Source organism: Balaenoptera ricei, chromosome 7, assembly GCF_028023285.1.
Source record: "Balaenoptera ricei isolate mBalRic1 chromosome 7, mBalRic1.hap2, whole genome shotgun sequence".
In the NCBI taxonomy this organism is placed as follows: Eukaryota; Metazoa; Chordata; class Mammalia; order Artiodactyla; family Balaenopteridae; genus Balaenoptera; species Balaenoptera ricei.
Window position 1 is genome coordinate 73,264,611 of NC_082645.1, and position 20,474 is coordinate 73,285,084.

At 34.5% G+C, this 20,474-nt stretch overlaps 1 protein-coding gene across 1 annotated transcript in view; it reads left to right on the top strand.

Annotated features, from left to right (window-relative positions):
• Window positions 1-20,474, top strand: part of FSIP2 (fibrous sheath interacting protein 2) — a 129,866-nt gene that overhangs the window by 96,339 nt on the left and 13,053 nt on the right. Inside the window, exons 17-19 of the mRNA XM_059928283.1 lie at window positions 1,273-10,751; window positions 13,272-13,772; window positions 15,317-15,417. Of these exons, the coding sequence (XP_059784266.1) occupies window positions 1,273-10,751; window positions 13,272-13,772; window positions 15,317-15,417 (10,081 nt within the window). The remainder of the gene's footprint in view (window positions 1-1,272; window positions 10,752-13,271; window positions 13,773-15,316; window positions 15,418-20,474) is intronic.

The following is a 20,474-nucleotide window of genomic DNA, read 5'->3' on the forward strand; positions in this document are numbered from 1 at the left end:
CATATGTGATAGCTATTTTCATATGTGAAAACCTATTATTGGAAAGTTCATAAAATTCAATCTAATAATCTATTATAGCCTTGAACTGGATCAGTAATTCTAGTTGCCAATAATTAGTTGCTACATTACCAGTCCAGATACATCACTTGCCCATCATTCAAATTGCAGAACACATACTATCAGTCCTACCTACCTGCACAATGAGGCCATTTCCTATACTTAAAACTGGTATGATTTCAAGGTGGACAGTTGTGTGTCTGAAATTGCAAGCTTATAAGTAGAATTTCTTTAAGCACAGCCTAATTGAACTTAGAGAATAAGAAAAACAAAGCAAACAAGAGAAGATCCATGATTCCCTCCCATTGGTATTTGGCTCTTTCTATCACATCTCTTCTCTATTCCCAGACATGTCCGGGGCCTTCCAGCAATTTCACTCATGTTCCTTCCACATGGAGCACTCTTTCCTCCCTCCCTTCATCTCAACATGGCCAAAACCTGTCTAGCTGTCAAAGTTCAGCTTAAAGCCTCCCCTCTCCACTGAGTCTTGTCTGATTCCACATGCAGAGGTATAATAGGTTATTACATTCTGAGAAAGTTTTGTGAAAAAAAGAGTATGTAGCTCTGGCTACCACTCCAAGAAATCAGCCATACCAAGTAGGTATATGATTTGCAGTACTCTGTTGAATAGCAGAATATAGTCCTGTGCCTGGCTGGGTTGGCCCATCATCTTTGTGACAAACTAATCTAGGGGTTAAAGTCCTGCTGATGTTACAGTCCATCCCTAACCTTTCTGAAGTGAGCACACTTTTATTTCAGTCAAGTTGTTATTGCAACACAACTCTTTAGCTTCCTAAAAGTAATACAAAACATTATATGTTTGACTAAAAATATTTTTAAAATAATTATATGAAGTCTCTAGAGATCACTGCAGACATGTTAAGATGTAACACCACACTTGGAAATCATTTCTCTGCCCCAGGATTTCCAGCTTCTTCGAGCACCTTAACCCATCTAAGCAAGACAGGTATCAGCACTAGACTTAGAGATTTGAATTCTTCAGGGTTATTTTCTCAACTTTATGGCTAAAACTAAGATTCCACAGGTGGGAAAATAAGTATCTGAAGAAAACCCAATATCTTTCTTGACTAGATTTTTCTTTTTCTTTAGTGAGGTGTTCCAAAGGTGAAATTCATATGTAAATAACTACCAATATATAGAATTTTCCATATGTCCCTTAATGCATGCTAAAATGGTAATGTTTTCTTTTTTAAGTTTCCAGTGAGGAGGTGTCTATTGTTTCCACACTGTCAAGAAAAAAATATGAATCAAAACAGCCTCTAAGAAGCATATACAATGATTCTTCGCTTTATCAATTTTGTGAACATCTCACTGAGTCTGTCATTTGCCATTTAATTTCAAGCATTTCTGATAGCACCACAGACAGCAGAGAAAAGGAGAAAGCTTCCCATGCAGTATTTAACACAATTATTTCAATTGATTCTCAAGTGTTTGAGAGTAGGTCAATTTCTGTTGGAGAACTTGCTTTAAGTATTTCTGAAATCATTGCTGAAATCCTTTTAAATAGTAACATCATAGAGAATGACACTGCACAGCAAATGTTTTCGTTAAAAAGAAAGTATATTTGCTGCCCAGGAGTAGCTGCTACTGACTTTGATGATCTCTTTCAGGATCTCTTAATAGGTGTGATTCATGTACTGTCCAAAGAAATAGGGTTAAATCATCACCTGGAAAACAGTGGAAGAAACAGACCATTTTCCATGCTTAGAAGCAATAGTGTGCCCATTTGCAACAAAAAAAATACCATGCAAAGACAGAAAGCTTCCAGAGACTGGGAATTATCTACTCACAAAACTGATCATATCATTCAAAAAAATAAATTAAGTTATCTGGCCCATAAGTTAGATAGTCTGGCTGGTAGCTTAAAAACTCATGAATCCAAAGAAGTAGTCAACAAAGTTTTCAGTATTGTTTTGGATTTATTTTTACCAGATGAACAGCCAGATGAGGCTATGGATGCTGATAAAAAAGCAAGAATATTTTTCTCATCATCAAATGATTGGCAATGTAATAACATACTTGGAAATAACTTAGGGCTCACCCCCAAATCAGTTTTCCTTCTCAATGTTGTGTGTGAGAAACTTATTAGAACACTTTTAGAAAAATGCACAAACTCTGTCTTTCTTGATAATAGCCCTCTTTCTGAAGAGATATCAGCAGAAGAATGTCAACTTTTTAAAATACTTCAAAGTGTACAAGATGAAGAATTTGATTATTGTAAGAGAACGATGGACTGTGAACAATTTCAAGGGGATTATATGTCAGACGTTTTGGAAAATCTGGCAGAAATGGATCAAGATTTACTGTCATCAGACTCTATTCTTACTGTTCTTTCCCACAGCTTGGTTAAATCATTGATGGATAAATTATGTCACAGTATACAACTCCCCCAAAGTCCACCTTTTGCAAACAAGCATTTGAAGTATGGAACGAGAGAAATACAGTCTAGTTTCATAAAAACAAAAAGGCCAGAGTTAACAGAATCAGGACAAGGTAAAGGTTCTTTAGGACTCATGAGTTATGATGGCAATGCTTTGACAGGACCTCTGAATAATCTCAGTGTAATTAACTCCAAAATACAAGCACCATTTGGCAAGAAGTATTCAGTAAATTTTGCTAATGTGTCACCTCTTAAAAGACAGGGAACAAAGGATATGGATACAACAGCCATCCATAATAAGCTATATCCAGGAGATGTGAATACGGGTGTTTATTCAGCCACATTTTTAGAGGACATAATTTCAGAACTGTTTTTTAACCTCTCTATTTCACTGTGGGGCAAAAATGAAAACATCACTGAAGCCCAGCTCTATGAGATGAATGCATTATTTGTCAACAATGTAGTGAATGAGTTTAATAAGGCAAGGGTCACTGTTTTACGGAATTCTGAAGAAAGGCTGTGTTTTCCACCAATCCATAAAGAAACTTTTAGTAGGATCGTTGACTCAGTTTATTATGATGTTTCACAGCAATATAAATTGAAAGTGACCTGTGGTGGTAATCTGGCATGTGACAGTACTTCAATAGCAGAACAAATAACGAAAAGCATATTGTTAGAGATTTTGGACTACCAACTCCCATCTTGCTTCAAGGGAAAGCTCTTACATAATTCATACTACCCTCTCAACGCTGAAATTATATTACAGAAACTTCAAAACAACCTGAGAGAATTTACTTCCCAAGCTTGGTCTTCAGCAGGCTATAGCACCATGTTATCACACTCATTTTTAGAAGATATCATCAGAAGACTTTTATCTCAACTCATTCCTCCACCCAGTAAGGCGTCCTCTTTGGGAAAAAAATATTTCATGAGTTCAGATTTTAATGAAATATCTACCTGTATAATAAATAAGGTTATATCAGCCATTTCAAAACATAAAATTTGGTTCACTATATATGATAATCAATATCTATGTACAGGAAAAAACCTCCAGAAGATGGTGGATTCTGTTTATAGAAATATTATGCAAACAACTGACTCTCTTCTTTCAATACAGAAAAGTATAGTCAGCCGAAGCCCAATTATGGTTGACCAAATAGCCAGTTTTATTATCCAAGAGATTATTGAAAATCATCTTCAACCATTTTTGTGTGGAGAAGGTTTACCTCGTCCAAAGACTCCATCGGATACAATATCGAGTATGGTTAAACAGGTTCTCAGTGAAGTCATAGAGTCACACAGACCCCAGATGTCATCACCCTCAGGTATTTACCCTAAGACATTTGTAGGGGAAATTGTTGCCAGACTTTTATCAAAAATTTTCAGTCCAAAGCATAACACTGAAATTGAGCTGGAAAACTTGACCCAAAAAATAGTAAACTCAGTAAATAACCATTTTGACAAAGCTAAAGTTCACATTCTATATGATGACAAAGAACAGTCTTACCCCTCTGTAGATACAGATATTGTGGATGAACTCGTCACCTCAGTTTATAGAAATGTTTTAAAACAGCATGGATTAGACCCTGAGGTTGATAAAGAGTCTGAAGACAGTGATATTTTTGTGGAAAAAATTACCAACTTAGTTGTAGCAGCTATTTCAGATTACCTTCTTCATCCATTGTTTTCTGGGGATTTGTCATCTTCTTCATATTTTATTTCAACAACTGAGAATATCATTCAAGATGTTCTTAGTAACATCAGTAGGTCTACCAAGCCAAGTCAGAGTTTATCTCCATATAACACCTTGCTGCCATACACATTTTTAGAAGACATGATCAGAATACTATTATCTAGAATTTTCCCTTCTGCATCTAGCATTGTTGCAAACAGAGAAACTCCAAAAGATAGATCAAAAGTTAATTTCAATGAAATTGCTTCAAATATAATCAGTGATATTAGGATGAAAATTTCCCAACATGAAATTCGATTTTCAAAAGATGAAGAAACCAAGTTTGTTTATTCAGAAGACAATGTTCAGCATCTTGTGGACTCAGTATTCAAAAATATTTCAAACTCTGAGTCTCAAGAATCAGTTGAGCAAAATATCACAAGCAGTAATGATGTTTTTATTGACAGAATAGCAGGTTTTATCATTAAACATATCTGTCAACAACATCTTCAGCCATTTGTGGACAGAAAGTCATTACCTTCTTCATCATATACATATTTTGGTGATGAGAAAAGGCAGTGGTTTTATGCCAGTGTTTATTCCTCAACTTTTTTGGAAGATGTGATTTCTGGGGTTTTAAGCAAGATATTCCACAGGGTGTTAGGCATTGTACAAACAAAATCAGTAACAGATTCAGAAGATGAACTGTTTGATAAAGCTGAAAAACTCATACAGTTCATAACAGAGGAATTCTCAAAAGCCCAAGTTAGCATTTTAGAGAATGCTGAGGAAAATTTATGTTTGCCTCCAGTGGAGAGAGATGTAGTCAAAAACATTATTGACATGGTGTACAGCAAAGTTATGCAAGAATATGAAAGGGATATGATGCCTGATAAAGATTTTCTAAATGACACAAAGACACTGGCTGCAAGGATAACTAAAACCATCCTAGCCGAAACCTTTGATTTCCAAATTCATCCAAATCTTATAGAAAAGTTTCCATTTGGATCACAATCCAAACTTAGTACTGATATTTTGATAAAGAAAGTTCAATGTGACATTACTAAATCAAGATTCCAAAGACAGGCTTCAACAATATATACTACTATGTTATCACATACTCATTTGGAAAAAATTGTGTCTCAGCTTATATCTCAGATGAGTCCATTGGCCTCCAATACAGAACACCCAAATACTTCTCAATCAGACTTAAGTAATACAGTAATAAAACTGATAAATGAAATCATGTCAATAATTTCAAAACATTCAATATGTATTATTAAACATGGGAATGAAAAACATAGTATGATTTCAGAAAAAGATATCCAATCCATGGTTGATTCCATTTATGCTGATCTTTCCTATTCAAATATATACCAGTCTCTTACAAAAGATAAAAAAGGTATAAGTAATATACCTGTTTCAAAAATAGCAAGTTTTATAATAAAAGAAATCTTTAACCATCATCTTCAGTTATTTTTATCTGGAGATAAAACTCTCCTTTCAGCCGCAGTTGATCAAACTTATAAACAGAATGTAGTAGATCCTAAACAAAAAGAGTTGTCTTTCATTGTGAATTCAGCTGTCTTTTTGGAGGAAGTAATTTCTGAACTTTTATGTAAACTTCTTTATGCATTCTCACATAATGTCTTGGCTGGTGAAAACCCAGATACAGTAAAAGACAAAATTACTGGCATTGTTACAACATTAGTAAAATCAATTGTTCTGGAGTTCACCACATCGGAGATTTTAGTTTCAGAAAACTTTGATGATGATATGTGTTTTTCAGAAGGATATAAAGAAATGGTTCAAAAAACAGTCAACCTAATTTATGAAAAAATATTAGATGAATATAAATCTCTGATTCAAATATATAGGGCTATACAAAGTGACACAGCTTGTTTTGGAAGAAAAATATATAATTTGCTTTTGGAAGAAATTTATGATTATCAGGTGCAGTCATTAGTTTCAGGAGAATTAGTATCTTCTTCCTACTCTTCCCCTCAAGCTGATAAAATCATCAGAAATGTGCTCAACGTCATCATGAGAGATAGCCATGCCTTGCCATTATGTATTACTGTGCTGTCACGTTCTCTTTTAGAAGACATGATTTACAAGCTTCTAGTGCATATCTTCCCTTCAACTGACACTGAAAGTGAACTACAAGAGGAAGAGGTTTCACCAGATTATGAGTTTGTGGATGCAGCATCAAAATTAACTGATGAAATTATCAAAGAAATTTCTGAACATGAGATCCGTCTTGCTACGGCAGAGGAGAACACAGAGAGTATGCAATTAGAAGTGATTGAGAATTTGGTTGACTCTATATGTAATAATATTTTGAAAAAATCTGAATTTCAAGCTGAAGTCCAGAAAGATGCAGACAAAAAAGGAGGCTCATTCCTCAGTAAAATAGCTGGTTTCATTATGAAGGAAATCATGGATCATCATCTGAGGCCATTTTTACATGGTGAAAAATCATCTTCCAATAACTTATCTAATTATGACCATGTCTCTGTACATACTAAACCTGGTAAAGAAAAGAGACAGCCTTCTCTATATTCAGCTACATTTCTGGAAGATGTAATTGTTGACCTTGTTCACAAGTTTTACTCTCTTTCAAGTATTACTGAAGATTCTAAGAAAAAAGAAACACCAGAGCCAGACATTGTGAGCTTGGCTATAAAATTTGCAAACTCTCTGATAGGAGAATTTAGGAAAAGTGAAATTAAAGTTCTACCAAATGCTGAAGAAATTTTTTCTTTTCCACCAACTGATAAAGAGACAGTTGATAAGATATCCAATTTTGTGTATGATCAGTTCATAGGAAAGTATGGATCTAATGCTATTCAGATGGATGATAAAAATAACATTGTTACAGAAATGATTGCTGCTTCAGCCCAGAAGGCCATCTCTGCTTTCAAGATTCAACCACTTTTTTCAGGAGACTGGTCTTCCACTTTCTATTCATTTCTAAATCCAGATAACATCACCCAAAGGGTTAAACACCTTCCACAGAAAACCTCTACACAGATAAACAGATGCTTAAAAGGGAACCAACTTACTTTACCAGAACAATCATATAAACACACATCTCTAATCTCAGACCAGAAAAATGTGTTGGATACTTTGGAAATAGATAGAGGTGCAATGAGTAAAAAGAAAAGTTTCAAAACTAAGGAGGCATCAATGAAAAAAGGTGACATCCAAGATCCAAAAGTTACCTCTGTAACTAGAATTATGAAAAGCAACATGGTTAACCTGTTATCAGGGTCAGCTGCAGATGTGGCAAATAAAAAGAAAGAGAATGAAAATAAAATGGGAATTCCAATTCAAAAATATAATGTATCAGAAGTTACTTCTCCAACTACTAGTGTGAAAAGTAAAGATAAACAGGAGCCGTATTTGAAGGGAACACTTAAAAATAGTGAAATTGAGAAGAAAAGCATATCACCTTCAAATAAGGAGGGGCAAGGTAAGGAGGTACACACACAATTTCTAGTAGCTACTGATGGTACAGAATGTGAAAAGGAAATACTTGGACCAGATTTTGCAATAGACATTGAGAAGAAGATTGACAAAACAAGAGAAAATTCATTAAAAAAAGACAAGCCCTTTCAGTTATCTTCTTTGACAACCAAAGCAAGAAATACAAAGACCACAATAGAGAAAACAGTTGCCCAAAAGCCAAATGATGAGGAGAGGAAAGACTCTCCAGCTCAAATAGATATAAAGGAAGGACAGTGCTCAGATTATGAATGTGTTCAAAATGTCACTGAAAATATTTATGATAATATCTTAGGAATATATCATTCTCAAGAATCAGCAGATTATTCAAAACGACAAAGTCTCCCAAGTTATATATCACTGCCTCTAGTTCAAGAGGTTGGCGAGGATTTTGCACAGTCCATTTCAACAAAGGATTTATACCTGTCAATTAACAAAAATCTCCCTGCCAAAGAGAAAAAAGAAGAAAAAGAGAAAGCAAGAGAAATAGAAAAAGAGAGGGAGAAAGAGAAAGAGAGAGGGGACAAAAGAGAAAAAGAGAAAATAAAAGTTAAGGATATTAAAAAGGAACCTAGTAAATCTGACAGTCCTCAGTACCCACCAAAAAGTGAACCTGGAATTTTTCCTGCTAAATTTTTAGAAGATGTTATCACTGAAATGGTTAACAAATTGGTCTTTTCTTCCTCACCAGAAACACAAACATATGATAGATGTCAAAATGTAAGTGATGATGAAAATCAAGCTGAACTCTATGACACAGCTCTGAGACTTATTGATTCACTGTTGAAGGAGTTTTCAGATGCTCAAATTAAGGTATTTAGGCCAGATAAGGAAAATCAGTTTTTTCCACCTGTAGATAAAGTGTCATCAGTTCCTAAAGAACCTCCCAGGCATAAAGAATCAAATATAGATAAAGCACCATCCAATGTCAAGAAAATAACTGTGGATAATATGCATAAAATGACTGAAAAACCCTCTTTGAATAAGATACTTTTCCTAGATAAAATATCAATTGATAAAACATTGGTCAACAAAGTTGTTCACTCCTCTGTGTGCAATATTTTGAAGGAATATAAATCTCAAGACTCCATTTGTAAGAATATAAAGAGTAATGGGGGAAATTTAGCAAGACAACTAACTAGTGCAGTGATAAGTGAAATTTTTCAATATAAGCTAAATTTGATATCGTGTGATGAGTTTCCACCTTCATCATGTTTGCCTCTGGAAACTAAGGATGTTGTTAAAAAGGTCCAAAAGGTGGTTCAAACAGCCAGCAAAGAATGTCAAACATCATCGCCATATACCATCATGCTGCCTCATGAATTCTTAGAGAATGTGATTTATGCTCTTTCATCTAAAATTTTCTCAACAGTATCCAACACTGAAGCAGAAACATTTGAGGGCAACTGGTTCACAGAACTAGATTTCCTTCAAATGAAGTTATTAAGTACAGTTACAACAGAGATCTCCAAAAATGAAGATATGATTATACAGTATGTGGAATCCTTACATCCCAATGATGATGAAATTATTCAATTAGTGGTTCAGTCGCTCTATAATAATCTCTTGTCACAGTTTGGATCACAAGAGATTATACAAAATTGTGCAGCCAGTGGATGTAGAATTCTTTCAGAAACCATGGTTGAGTTAATTCTACGAGAAGTGACTGGCAATCAGTTGCAGAACTACTTTTCTGGAGAGCTAACTCCATATCAGTGTGCAGAAGTTGACAATGTTGTTGAAAATATTCTTAAAGATGTTATCCAAACTGCTGATGTTCCCCAGCCTCAACCATCACATGCTCGTATACTGCCTTATAACATAATAGAAGAAATTGCTGTAAAATTTTTATCGAAGCTTTTATCTATGTTTCCGAAAGCAGATAATGAAAGACCCAAATCCCTAGAAACTGAAATTCAAAAAATTATCTCAAAAATATTAAATTCAATACAAGAATTTATCTCCAAAAGTAAGATTAAAGTTGTATCACCAGCAAAGGAATTGCCTACTGTACCCTTAGCTAACAATGAAACCGTTGAAAAAGTAGTTAATTCTGTTTATACCAGTATTTTAAAGCACTCTGGCTCACACATTTCTATATTTAAAGATTTAATGGGTAAGAGTAATGTTCTCTCTGATATAATAGGTTTTTTATTGGTGAAAGAAATTTCCAATTCTAAATTTCAACCTCAAGTAGAGGAAGAATTATCAAGTTCAGAATTAGCTCTGGAAGCTGTCAAAATTATGGAAAAAGTGGTCAAAATGGTTGATGAATTTAAGTCCCAGGAAAAGTCTTCATCCAAAAAACGTTCTGTGTTAGATGCCACGTTTTTAGAGGAAGCATTGGCTTTGTTCTTGGCCAGAATAGTAAGGTTGCCAAGTGCCTCAAGCAAACATGCAAAAAACTTACCAAAGCCCGAGTTAAATAAAATTGCATCTCAATTGACAAAATCTGTGACGGCTGAAATTTCTAAGAGTAATATTAATCTTGTTGCTGCTGATTCTGAAGAACACTTTTTAAATCCAGAAAGTATAGAAATTATTTCTCAGGTTATTGATTCTATTTATAGTAATGTACTACAACAACCTGGAACCCATAAAGATCTTTATTATGATATAAAAAGTACAAATGGAGTTTTCCCTAAAAAAGTGGCCAGTTTAATTATTAATGAAGTTTCAAATTTTCCCTTAGATACAGTTAGTCCAAAGTATTCAAATGCTGGTCTCTTCGGAGATCTAGACATTAACAGAATTGTTCAAAAGGCACAAAAGCATGCTAAAGTGATCCCTGACTTAGATAAAGAAGAGTCAAATAAAGATTCAATTGTAGAGGACTCTACAATTAAAATAGTTCCACATGTTGGGAATAAACCACTCAAAATAGATCCAAACATTATCTCAGAACATTTAGCAGTAATTTCTATAAAAACTCAACCTCTTGAGAAACTTAAGGTGGAATGTTTAAAAAACACTGGACATAACATAGCAGAACTGAGAAGAGCATCAATAAGTAGAAGAAGTTATTCCTCAGACACATCTACTGTAGGACAGTTAAAGAGAGAAAGACGTACCTCACTGAATAAGACGGGACGACTCGATGTAAAACCCTTTGAGGTAAGTGAAAAAGCAATAGAAAAAAAAAAAAGTGAGCCATGATCTGTGATTCCCTTCCTCAAATAGGTATATGGGAATGTATTTTTTGTTGTTGTTGTTATTGCCTAGCCCAATAGGAAAATTGGTTGCACAAGTTCATTCGTATAGTTATATGACTTACTGGGACTTGCCATATCAGCTCTGTGGCTCACTCTAAAGGTCTCAGGCTAGTTTTCCTAAGACAATCAGTTTAAATGGGCTTTAAAAAAATAATGGGAATATAGGGACATACCCTTAACAGTAAAATCAGGCTAACTGAAATTATAATGATAAAACTATCTAAAATAGATTTCTCAAACCTAAGGCTCTACAGCGGTAATACTACTCTTTTTACTTTTAACAACATTCATCAACACACATCAGACTACGCTGATTACTACTACTCTATAAACTCTTAGGTTATACTTGTTTCTTATTATTTCACTTTAATTATATTAGCCTTTCTCAAGTTCTTCTATACTCTCAAGAAGTGTCAAGTTTCTTTCTTCTATCCTTGTTCTAGATTTAGCTGCTTTATTGCTGCCATATTTATGAACCTGTTTCCTCGTGCTTTAGTCCCTAGCTCTGCCCTGCAGCTCCATACTTAGGCCCCAAATATATTAAACTAATTGAGACTTTAAAATGACAAAATGATGTCCTTGTTACAAGGAAACTATACAGCTGAGGACAAAGGGTGGTCTGGCCAATAGTTACACTGATCTACTACACATTTTGATTTTTATCAGAGCCCCTTCTACTACTGATGGTATTCACTCATAAGAGGACTGAGTGTGCTTAGGGGTATAATCTGTGGCCTGGACAATGAGCAAAGTTTTATAGAACCATTCTCCCTGGAGTATAAACTTGAAGTAAATTTTCTCCAGCACTATCCTGCAACCCATTGAACTAGGTCTCAGGGCTGTTAAATATGTTAATTGGCACTTTGTGTTTTCATACTCAAATACTGAGATTATTATGGGCTGACATACTAATTTAATCTTCTTTTCCCTAAATTTTTTGAACCAGATGACATTCCTTTCAAACTCTAAAATTTATCCTTCCACATGGATTCTCATCGTTTGCATTAGCATATTATTTGGTAGTCTTCATTCATACATAAGTAACCCCTTAGGAGTAAAATTTGTTGAACAGACTACAGAATAACATTAGTCAAAAGCAGTTTTTAATTACCTGTAGAATTGTCTGTCACAAATCTTACTCGTAGTTACCCGTTCTCTTTCATTAAGTCATTTATAGACCACAGGAAAGCAGGATGGGAATATTTAAACCAAAATAATTACCACTGTCCTCTTAAGGGGAAGAAAATCCATCCTCAAAATAAAACACAAAGAAGCAGACCTAGACAACTCTGATAAGACATATGATTTGTACCAATCTGAGTATCAATCTCCTGCATAGGGACAAGAGAAGAAGCTAAAGAACAGTAGATTAGATCAGCAAACCTAGACACTTGTTGGCCTCACCCAAGGGCTTTATTTTCTGTTTTGAGATACCATAAATTCCCAACACACTACACATGTACATATGAAAACCATATATAGTCACAAATTCCAAAGCCATATAGAACGATTTTGGATTTTATAAACCACTGGTGCCCTCCACTAACACAGAAAATCAAAACTGATTGGTTTTAAATTCTTAAGGAGGCTGTTTCTATATTTTGTTTCCACAGAAGATATTATTTTAGGGCACCAATATCTGAAAAACTGGCTTACAGTGTTACACAGGGATGTTGAGGTCTAGAATTATTAACTCAAAACAATTTGGAGGTTCTGTGGCATCATCAAAGGCTACTGAAATGTGGAAGTTCTGTTATTTAATTGTAACTGTCTTTTATCTGTCTTAAGACATTGAAAATGGAAAGTGAGATTTGACTAGGGAGGTGAGAAAAAAATGAAGATTTATGTTTTCAAGATTCTTTTGGAAAATATATCCAAAGGATCAGGGGTGGAATGATAGGGATTAAAGAGTCAAAGACCTTCACAATCTTGGTTATTCATCATTTTTAAAAGTCAAGATCAGATAATACCTTGCTTTCTTGTTGAAAATATGTACATTTCAGTTTCTCTATGATAACTCATCTACAATTTTAGAAAAATATATTATCATGTCTACTTCTGTCACAAACTTTCAAAGTAACCGAAAAACAAAAAAGTAAATATGATGCAACAAAATATGAAGTTTAACCAAAAAAAGAAGAAAAAGAGCCTATTTTAGTCCTTCCTTTAAACTCTGGAGTAAATTATGGTAGATTAATAAAATAACCTCTGAAGGTAAAAGAAATGATAGATACCAACAAATATTTCTTACAAATTTCATGTTTGTTTTTTAAAATATTGCTAATGTAAGCATGGCATCTGAAGATAATACTACTTTAACATTGAAACTAGAAACCATACTAAAATAGCTGTATTATAATAGAATCACAGGAAAAGTGATTGAGGCATTTGTTTTTGATATTCATTATACCTTCAATTCCAGGCTGTTTGCAGAAATTCATTTCAGAATATAAGAAAGCCGGATATCACCAAGGTGGAGCTTTTAAAAGATGTTCAGAACAAAAAAGAACTTATCCTTCGGTTAGTAGCTCATGATATTGATCAAGAAGTTTCAGAAAGTACCATAGAAGAGGAACTAATGTCTGATGAAGATGAAGTTGTTTTAAGAGAGATTGTACAAGAAGAACACTTAGGAGAAAAAGTTGAAGATCAAGTGAAAGAAGCCACAAAGCCAGTAGAAACCAAAGTTGTTTCTCCCAAGCCAACACGAAGCACAAGTAGCCTGAAAAAGAATTTTTCACTAAGCAAATGTTGTCAGCCCACATCCAATGCAAATGTTGAAAATACTGAAGCAACCTCAAATCATGTAATAGAACCGAAGGAGGGACAAGTTAAAAGAACTGTTGATAAACTTGACATGGCCACCTGCTCAAGAACCTTGACTGAAACAGATTCTATTTGGGAGGAAAAGCCACAGAGTAAGGTGAGTGAGAAATATGACTGTCAATAACCAGATATCTATGGAAAGAGTAGAGATCTTCAGAAATTCTGTCCAAGAATGTACCTTAATTGGGCAGAAAAATATACTAAAATGGTTCCAGATAGTCTCTTCCTTAGTCTGGCAACATTTACAGTATGAGAGAAATAACTAACAGATGAAGCCATAAAACACAATTGAGGGAAAGCAGGTAATGCAAAGAGACATATATTAGTTAGAAGTCCAGGGATAACAGAAAATGGAAGCTATTTAAGAGAAATGCAAGCTAATTATTTACATCTATCTTTTAATAGATTCCGGCCCTTTTGTATTTTGGCTGATAAATACCTTTTGAGCAGGTAGGGCGGGACCAGAAAATAGGCCAAGGTAGGAAGAGGTAAAAAAGAATCCACACGAATTCAGATTGTCTGAGTTTGAATCTTGACTCTCACTTTAATAGATATATATATCTTTTGGGCAGTTACATAGCCAACTTTTTTCTTACAAGTTACTTAGCCAACTTGCCCAAAGTTAACAAGTTAATCAAAATATTTTAAATATCACCCTTGCAATCAGCCCATAAACTCCACTCTCGTCATGGGGAACAGCTCTTGTCCCTAATACCATACCCCTCACATAACATAATGGTCTAGACTTCAGTGACCCTTTGGGTGGTTCCTGTCTAAAAAATCCACACCAAAACATGTCTTGGAAAAGTGTATATGATACAGGATTTCCTGATGAGACAATTCTATTGATTATCCATTTGACATTATTCCTAGGTTAACACAAAAGCTGAGATGAACCAGAGAAAAAGAACAGAGATACAGCTCTTCAATTCAGAAGTTTCCCAGGTAAATCATCTTAACACATACTCTGACCTATTTGTTGGGAATCTATGTGTGATTACATGACCAAATGCAGTCTGCAGAATAGTTTTCTTGAGCCTCATACTCAGAAATGCTGGCTTCATAGATAACTAAAGAATTGTTATAACAATACCAAAAGTCAAAATGGATTTCATATAATGGATTACTGTTCATATACAATAATCCCAATAATAGTAGTCTGTTTTTTCAAGATTCTAATAGACATAACAGTTAAGGTATTCTTACAAAAGTTATAGCCATAAAATCACACATGACTTCCCAACAAACAGATCAGAGTACGGTTAAGATAACTGACTTGACAAACTTCTGAATTGACCAGAATTATATCTCTGTTCTTTTTCTTTTTGAACTAAGTTTTCATTAAAATATTTGTTAAGTACAGAAATGGAAAACTATATTCTTCAAAGTTTGTGCTAGGTTTAATCTTTAATGTTTATTCAGACTTCAATATTATAATATAGATCATCTTTACTAACCATTTCCAAAGAATTATATTGGAAAGAGACATTTTAATTAGAATTACAGTGTTCATCCATTTTTAATGTAATCTCTGAAACTTCTACTAATAATAGTGTAGATTAGAGGGCAGAATATGCCAAGTATATGAGAAAGTGCATATCAAACGCTACTTTATGTAACATATGGTTTGCACTTTTCCAGAAAGAAGAAAGAAACCTTATTACTGAGCCGACACATTACTTCATACACAGAATTATGAGTTCATCTTCATACAACCAAGAAGATCTGATTTCATCTGCTGGGTACATGAGATTAAAGCAATATAAAAATAGAAATATGAGATGAAAGTAATGCTTATGGGAAGAATGAGGTCTCTGGTAAAACTACGATTGGGCAAGTATTCAGCCCTAGACCTTCCCTCACTCCTTATCCTTTTCTCCCTTGGCTCCCTACTGTGGACATTCCCTAAACCCTCTCCTTTCTATCTGATTCTGCATTTCTAGTTACCTGGCCTCTATGTTCTTCCTAGTATAGCAGTGTCTTGGATGAAGAATTTGCTAGTGTGTTTTGTTTTTGTTTTTTGTTTTTCTTACCTGGAAGATAGTGCAGATTCTATTGTGACCCAGTGCCTTTCAGCCCAAAGGGTTCCTGCTCAACTCTAAGTAACTAAATGTTCCAGTGTGTATAACTGCCTCTAAGAAGAATCCAAATAAGAGAGGGAGCAGTGTAAGCTGAAGCATTCAGGGATGAATTCTAGAAAGCAATGGAGTTTGATGTGGGCCTGTAAAGATGGACAGCATTTACATGAGGAGAAGGCAACCCAAGTTCGGATGACTATAGGAGCAAAGTCTGAACTATATGGCATTTATAGAGGACAGAGAGAAAAAGTACACTGTAGACTTGAAATCTAATTAATAACTATATCTAAAACAATAACTATCTAAAACAGTTAGAACTTGTCTAAAATTATTCTTAAGTTTATAAGAATATTCATAACCTAGAAGAGGTAGCATTTCTATTGTGGGAGAAGCAACAGGTATAAATAGGAGAAAAATCTACCTGGTTATAATTTTTTCCCACTCAGCATGATGGAATTGTTTCTTTTTGACACTGACACTATTTTGGGACATATTTTCCTGGCCAATCATTGCCTCTTTTTTCCTGCGTAATGATTATATTAACATACAAAATTAGTAATGCAGGTACCTCTCTATTGTTTATATTAGTGAAGACAGAGGGCACAGATAATACCAAATAAAAGACAATTTAGAGCAAGATAGCAGACCAAGAAACTGCACACCCTTATTTTCTTGTAGGAACAAAAAATAAACAACTACAGACTGCTAAAACAACTTAATAGGAGCTCTGGAAACCAGTCAGATAACTGCAGCAACCAAGGGAATGCCCAATCAAAGAAAAGCCACATTCAAAGTGGCAGGAAATTCCACACACTTTTACTTGTTTTTGCCCAACCCCCTTCTGCAACATGATGTGGCACAGTTGGGAAGAAATAGGCCAATTCTCAGTTTTCTCTCTTGACGCGGAAAGAGCAGATTGGAACTTGTTTGTAATGTTTGGGCCTATCTGTGGGCTGCCTGAGGGAATGTTTTCTGTCTCACCTGAATAGGAGCTCAAATTGGGAATGCTGGCATTGTTTGGGTCTAAGCCTGGAAGCCACAGAAGTCAGTAGATGGATGCCATGGTGCATGAAAATCACAAGGGACTGCAGATGCACAAACACCTGAGGGAAAGAGATTACAGGCAGGGGAAAACAATAGGATAGCTAAGGCCCTGAGAAGAAACATGATGAGACTCTTAGCAAATAAAACATTTAAAAGCAGGTCAGGAAAATGGAAGAAGGAAAAAAAAAAAGTACATACGTAGGCCCAGAAGGACATATACCCAGAACAAAAGTAAGATCTGAAGGCTTTACCTCAGACTGTTCCCAAGGCTCAGAGTCCTACTAATTAGTGAAGGGCTTCTACAACAATCTCCAAAAACTGGAAGAGGTAGCTATTTCTTTAAATGCTCAAATTTCGACATAAGATCACAATGCATATTAATGAAATTAGGGCACATTTTAAGAAACCAAATAAATTCCCAGAAAATGTCCATGGAGAAGCACACGAATTAGACATACATGACAAAGATTTTAAAATAACTGTCTTAAATATGTTCAAAAGCTACAGAAAAACACAAAGAACTAAAGGAAATCAGGGGAAAAGTATATGAATAAAATACATATAAATAAAAACAAAGAGACAGAAACTAAAAAGGAACCAGACAGAAATAACAGAAATTCTGGAGCTCAGAAATTCACTAGATGGGTTCAAGAGCAGACTCAATCAAGTGGAAGAAAGAATCAGTGAACTTGAACACAAGTCATTTGAAATTTTTGAGTCTGAGCAGCAAAAAGAAAAGACTGAAAAAAGAGTGAACAGATTCTGTGGCACTTAATGGACACCATCAAGCAGTGATATATACATATATAAGTATATATATATATATATATATATATATATATATATATATATATATATATATATATATATATATGTATATATACACACCATGGTGAGTTCCAGAGAAGAGAGAGAGAAAGGGGCAGGGAGATTATTTGAGGAAATAATGGCTAAAACCTCCTCAAATTTGAAAAAGCATGAATATACAAATACAATAAGTTCAATGAATTCTAAGTAGCATAAGCACACAGAGACTACCTGAGACATCTTATAATCACAGTCATCAAAAGCCAAAGACAAAAAAGAGAATCTTGAAAGTGACAAGACAGAAATGACTTGTACAAGAGATCTCCATAAAATTATCAGTAAAATTTTCAGAAGAAATCTTGCAGGATGGAAGGCAGTAGATTATATATTCAAAGGGCTAAAATAAAGAAAACTATTAAGTGAGAACTCTATAACCACCAAAAATACCCTTCAAAAATGAGAAAGAAATCAGAACATTCTAAGACAAAAAATAAAACAAAAAGCTGAGAAAGTTCATTACCATTAGACATGACTGCAAGAAATGCTAAAAGAAGTTCTTCAAATTGAAAGTAAAAGATGCTAGACAGTAACTCAAAACCATATGAAAATTTAAAACTCTCTAGTAAAGGTAAACACAGGGACAATATAAAAACCAGTATTATAATAATTTTAGTTCATAATTCCACTTTCATTTTCTACAGGATTTAAAAAATAAATGCATAAAAAATAATTATAAATTTATGCTGATGGGCATGGAATATATAAAGCCATAATTTGGGACAGTAATAGCAAAGGGATGGGGGTTGATCTATAAAGGAGTAGAGTCTTTGTATGATGTTGAGGTTAAACTGGTATCAATTTAAGATAGACTGTCATAACTTTAGGACATTATATGGAATCTGTGTGGTAACAAAGAAAATATCTATAGAATATAAATGAAAGGAAATAAAAAGGTAATCAAAATGCATCTCTGCAAAACCTCAAGTGACACAAAGGAAGGCAGTAGTGGAGGAAATGAGGGATTACATACCTCAATATACTAAAGGCCATATACGACAAACCTAACATTATACTCAGTGGTGAAAAGCTGAAAACATTTCCTCTAAGATCAGGAGCAAGACAAGGATGTCCAGTTTTGCACTTTTATTCAACATAGTTTTGGAAGTCCTAGCTATGACAATCAGAGAAGAAAAAGAAATAAAAGGAATTCAAATTGGAAAAGAAGAAGTTAAACTGTCACTGTTTGCAGATGACATGATATTATACATAGAAAATCCTAAAGACACTACCAAAAAACTACTAGAGCTCGTCAATGAATTTGCTAAAGTTGCAGGTTACAAAATTAATACACAAAAATATCTTGCATTTCTATACACTAACAACAAAAGATCAGAATAAGAAATTAAAGAAACAATCCCATTTACCATTGCAGCAAAAAGAATAAAATACCTAGGAATAAACCTACCTAAGGAGACAAAAGACCTGTACTCCAAAAACTATACAACACTGATGAAAGAAATCAAAGATGACGGAAACAGAAGATATACCAGGTTCTTGGATTGGAAGAATCAATATTCTCAAAATGACTATGCTACCTAAGGCAATCTACAGATTCAATGCAATCCCTATCAAATTACCAACGGCATTATTCACAGAAGTAGAACAAAAAAATCTGTATGGAGACACAAAAGACCCCGGATAAACAAAGAAACTTGAAAGAGTAAAAGGGAGCTGGAGGAATCAGGCTCCCTCACTTCAGACTATACTACAAAGCTACAGTAATCAAGACAGTATGATACTGGCACAAAAACAGAAATATAGATGAATGGAACAGGATAGAAAGCCCAGAGATAAACCCACACACCTGTGGTCACCTAATCTATGACAAAGGAAACAAGAATATACAATGGCGAAAAGACAGCCTCTTCAATAAGTGGTGCTGGGTAAACTGGACAGCTACATGTAAAAAAAAAAAAAAAAAAAAAATGAAATTAGAACACTCTTTTACACCATACACAAAAATAAACTGAAAATGGATTAAAGACCTAAATGTGAGACTGGACACTATAAAACTCTTAGAGGAAAACATAGGCAGAACACTCTCTGACATAAATTGCAGCAATATCTTTTTCGATCCATCTCCCAGGGTAATGGAAATAAAAACAAAAGTAAACAAATGGGACCTAATTAAACTCAAAAGCTTTTGCACAGCAAAGGAAATCATAAACAAAATGAAAAGGAAATGCACAGAATGGGAGAAAATATTTCCAAACGATGTGACAGACAAGTGATTAGTCTCCAAAATTTACAAACAGCTCATGTGGCTTACTATTATAAAAATAAACAACCCAGTCAAAAAATGGGCAGACGACCTAAATAGACATTTCTCCAAAGAAGACATACAGATGACCAAGAAGCACATGAAAAGATATTCAACATTGCTAATTAGAGATGTGCAAATCAAAACTACAAGGAGATATCACCTCACACCAGTCAAAATAGCTATCATCAAAAAAATCCGCAAACAATAAATGCTGGAGAGAGTGTGAAGAGAAGGGAACCCTCCTGCACTGTTGGTGGGAATGTAAATTGGTATAGCCACTGTGGAGAACAGTATGGAGGATCCTTAAGAAACTAAAACTAAAGCTACCATATGATCCTGCAATCTCACTCCTGGGCATATATCTGGAGAAAAACATGGTCCGAAAGGATACATGCACCCCAATGTTCACTGCATCACTGTTTACAATAGCCAAGACATGGAAGCAACCTAAAAGTCCATCGACAGAGGAATGGATAAAGAAGTTGTGGTACATATATACAATGGAATATTACACAGCCATAAAAAGGAACAAAATAGTGCCATTTGC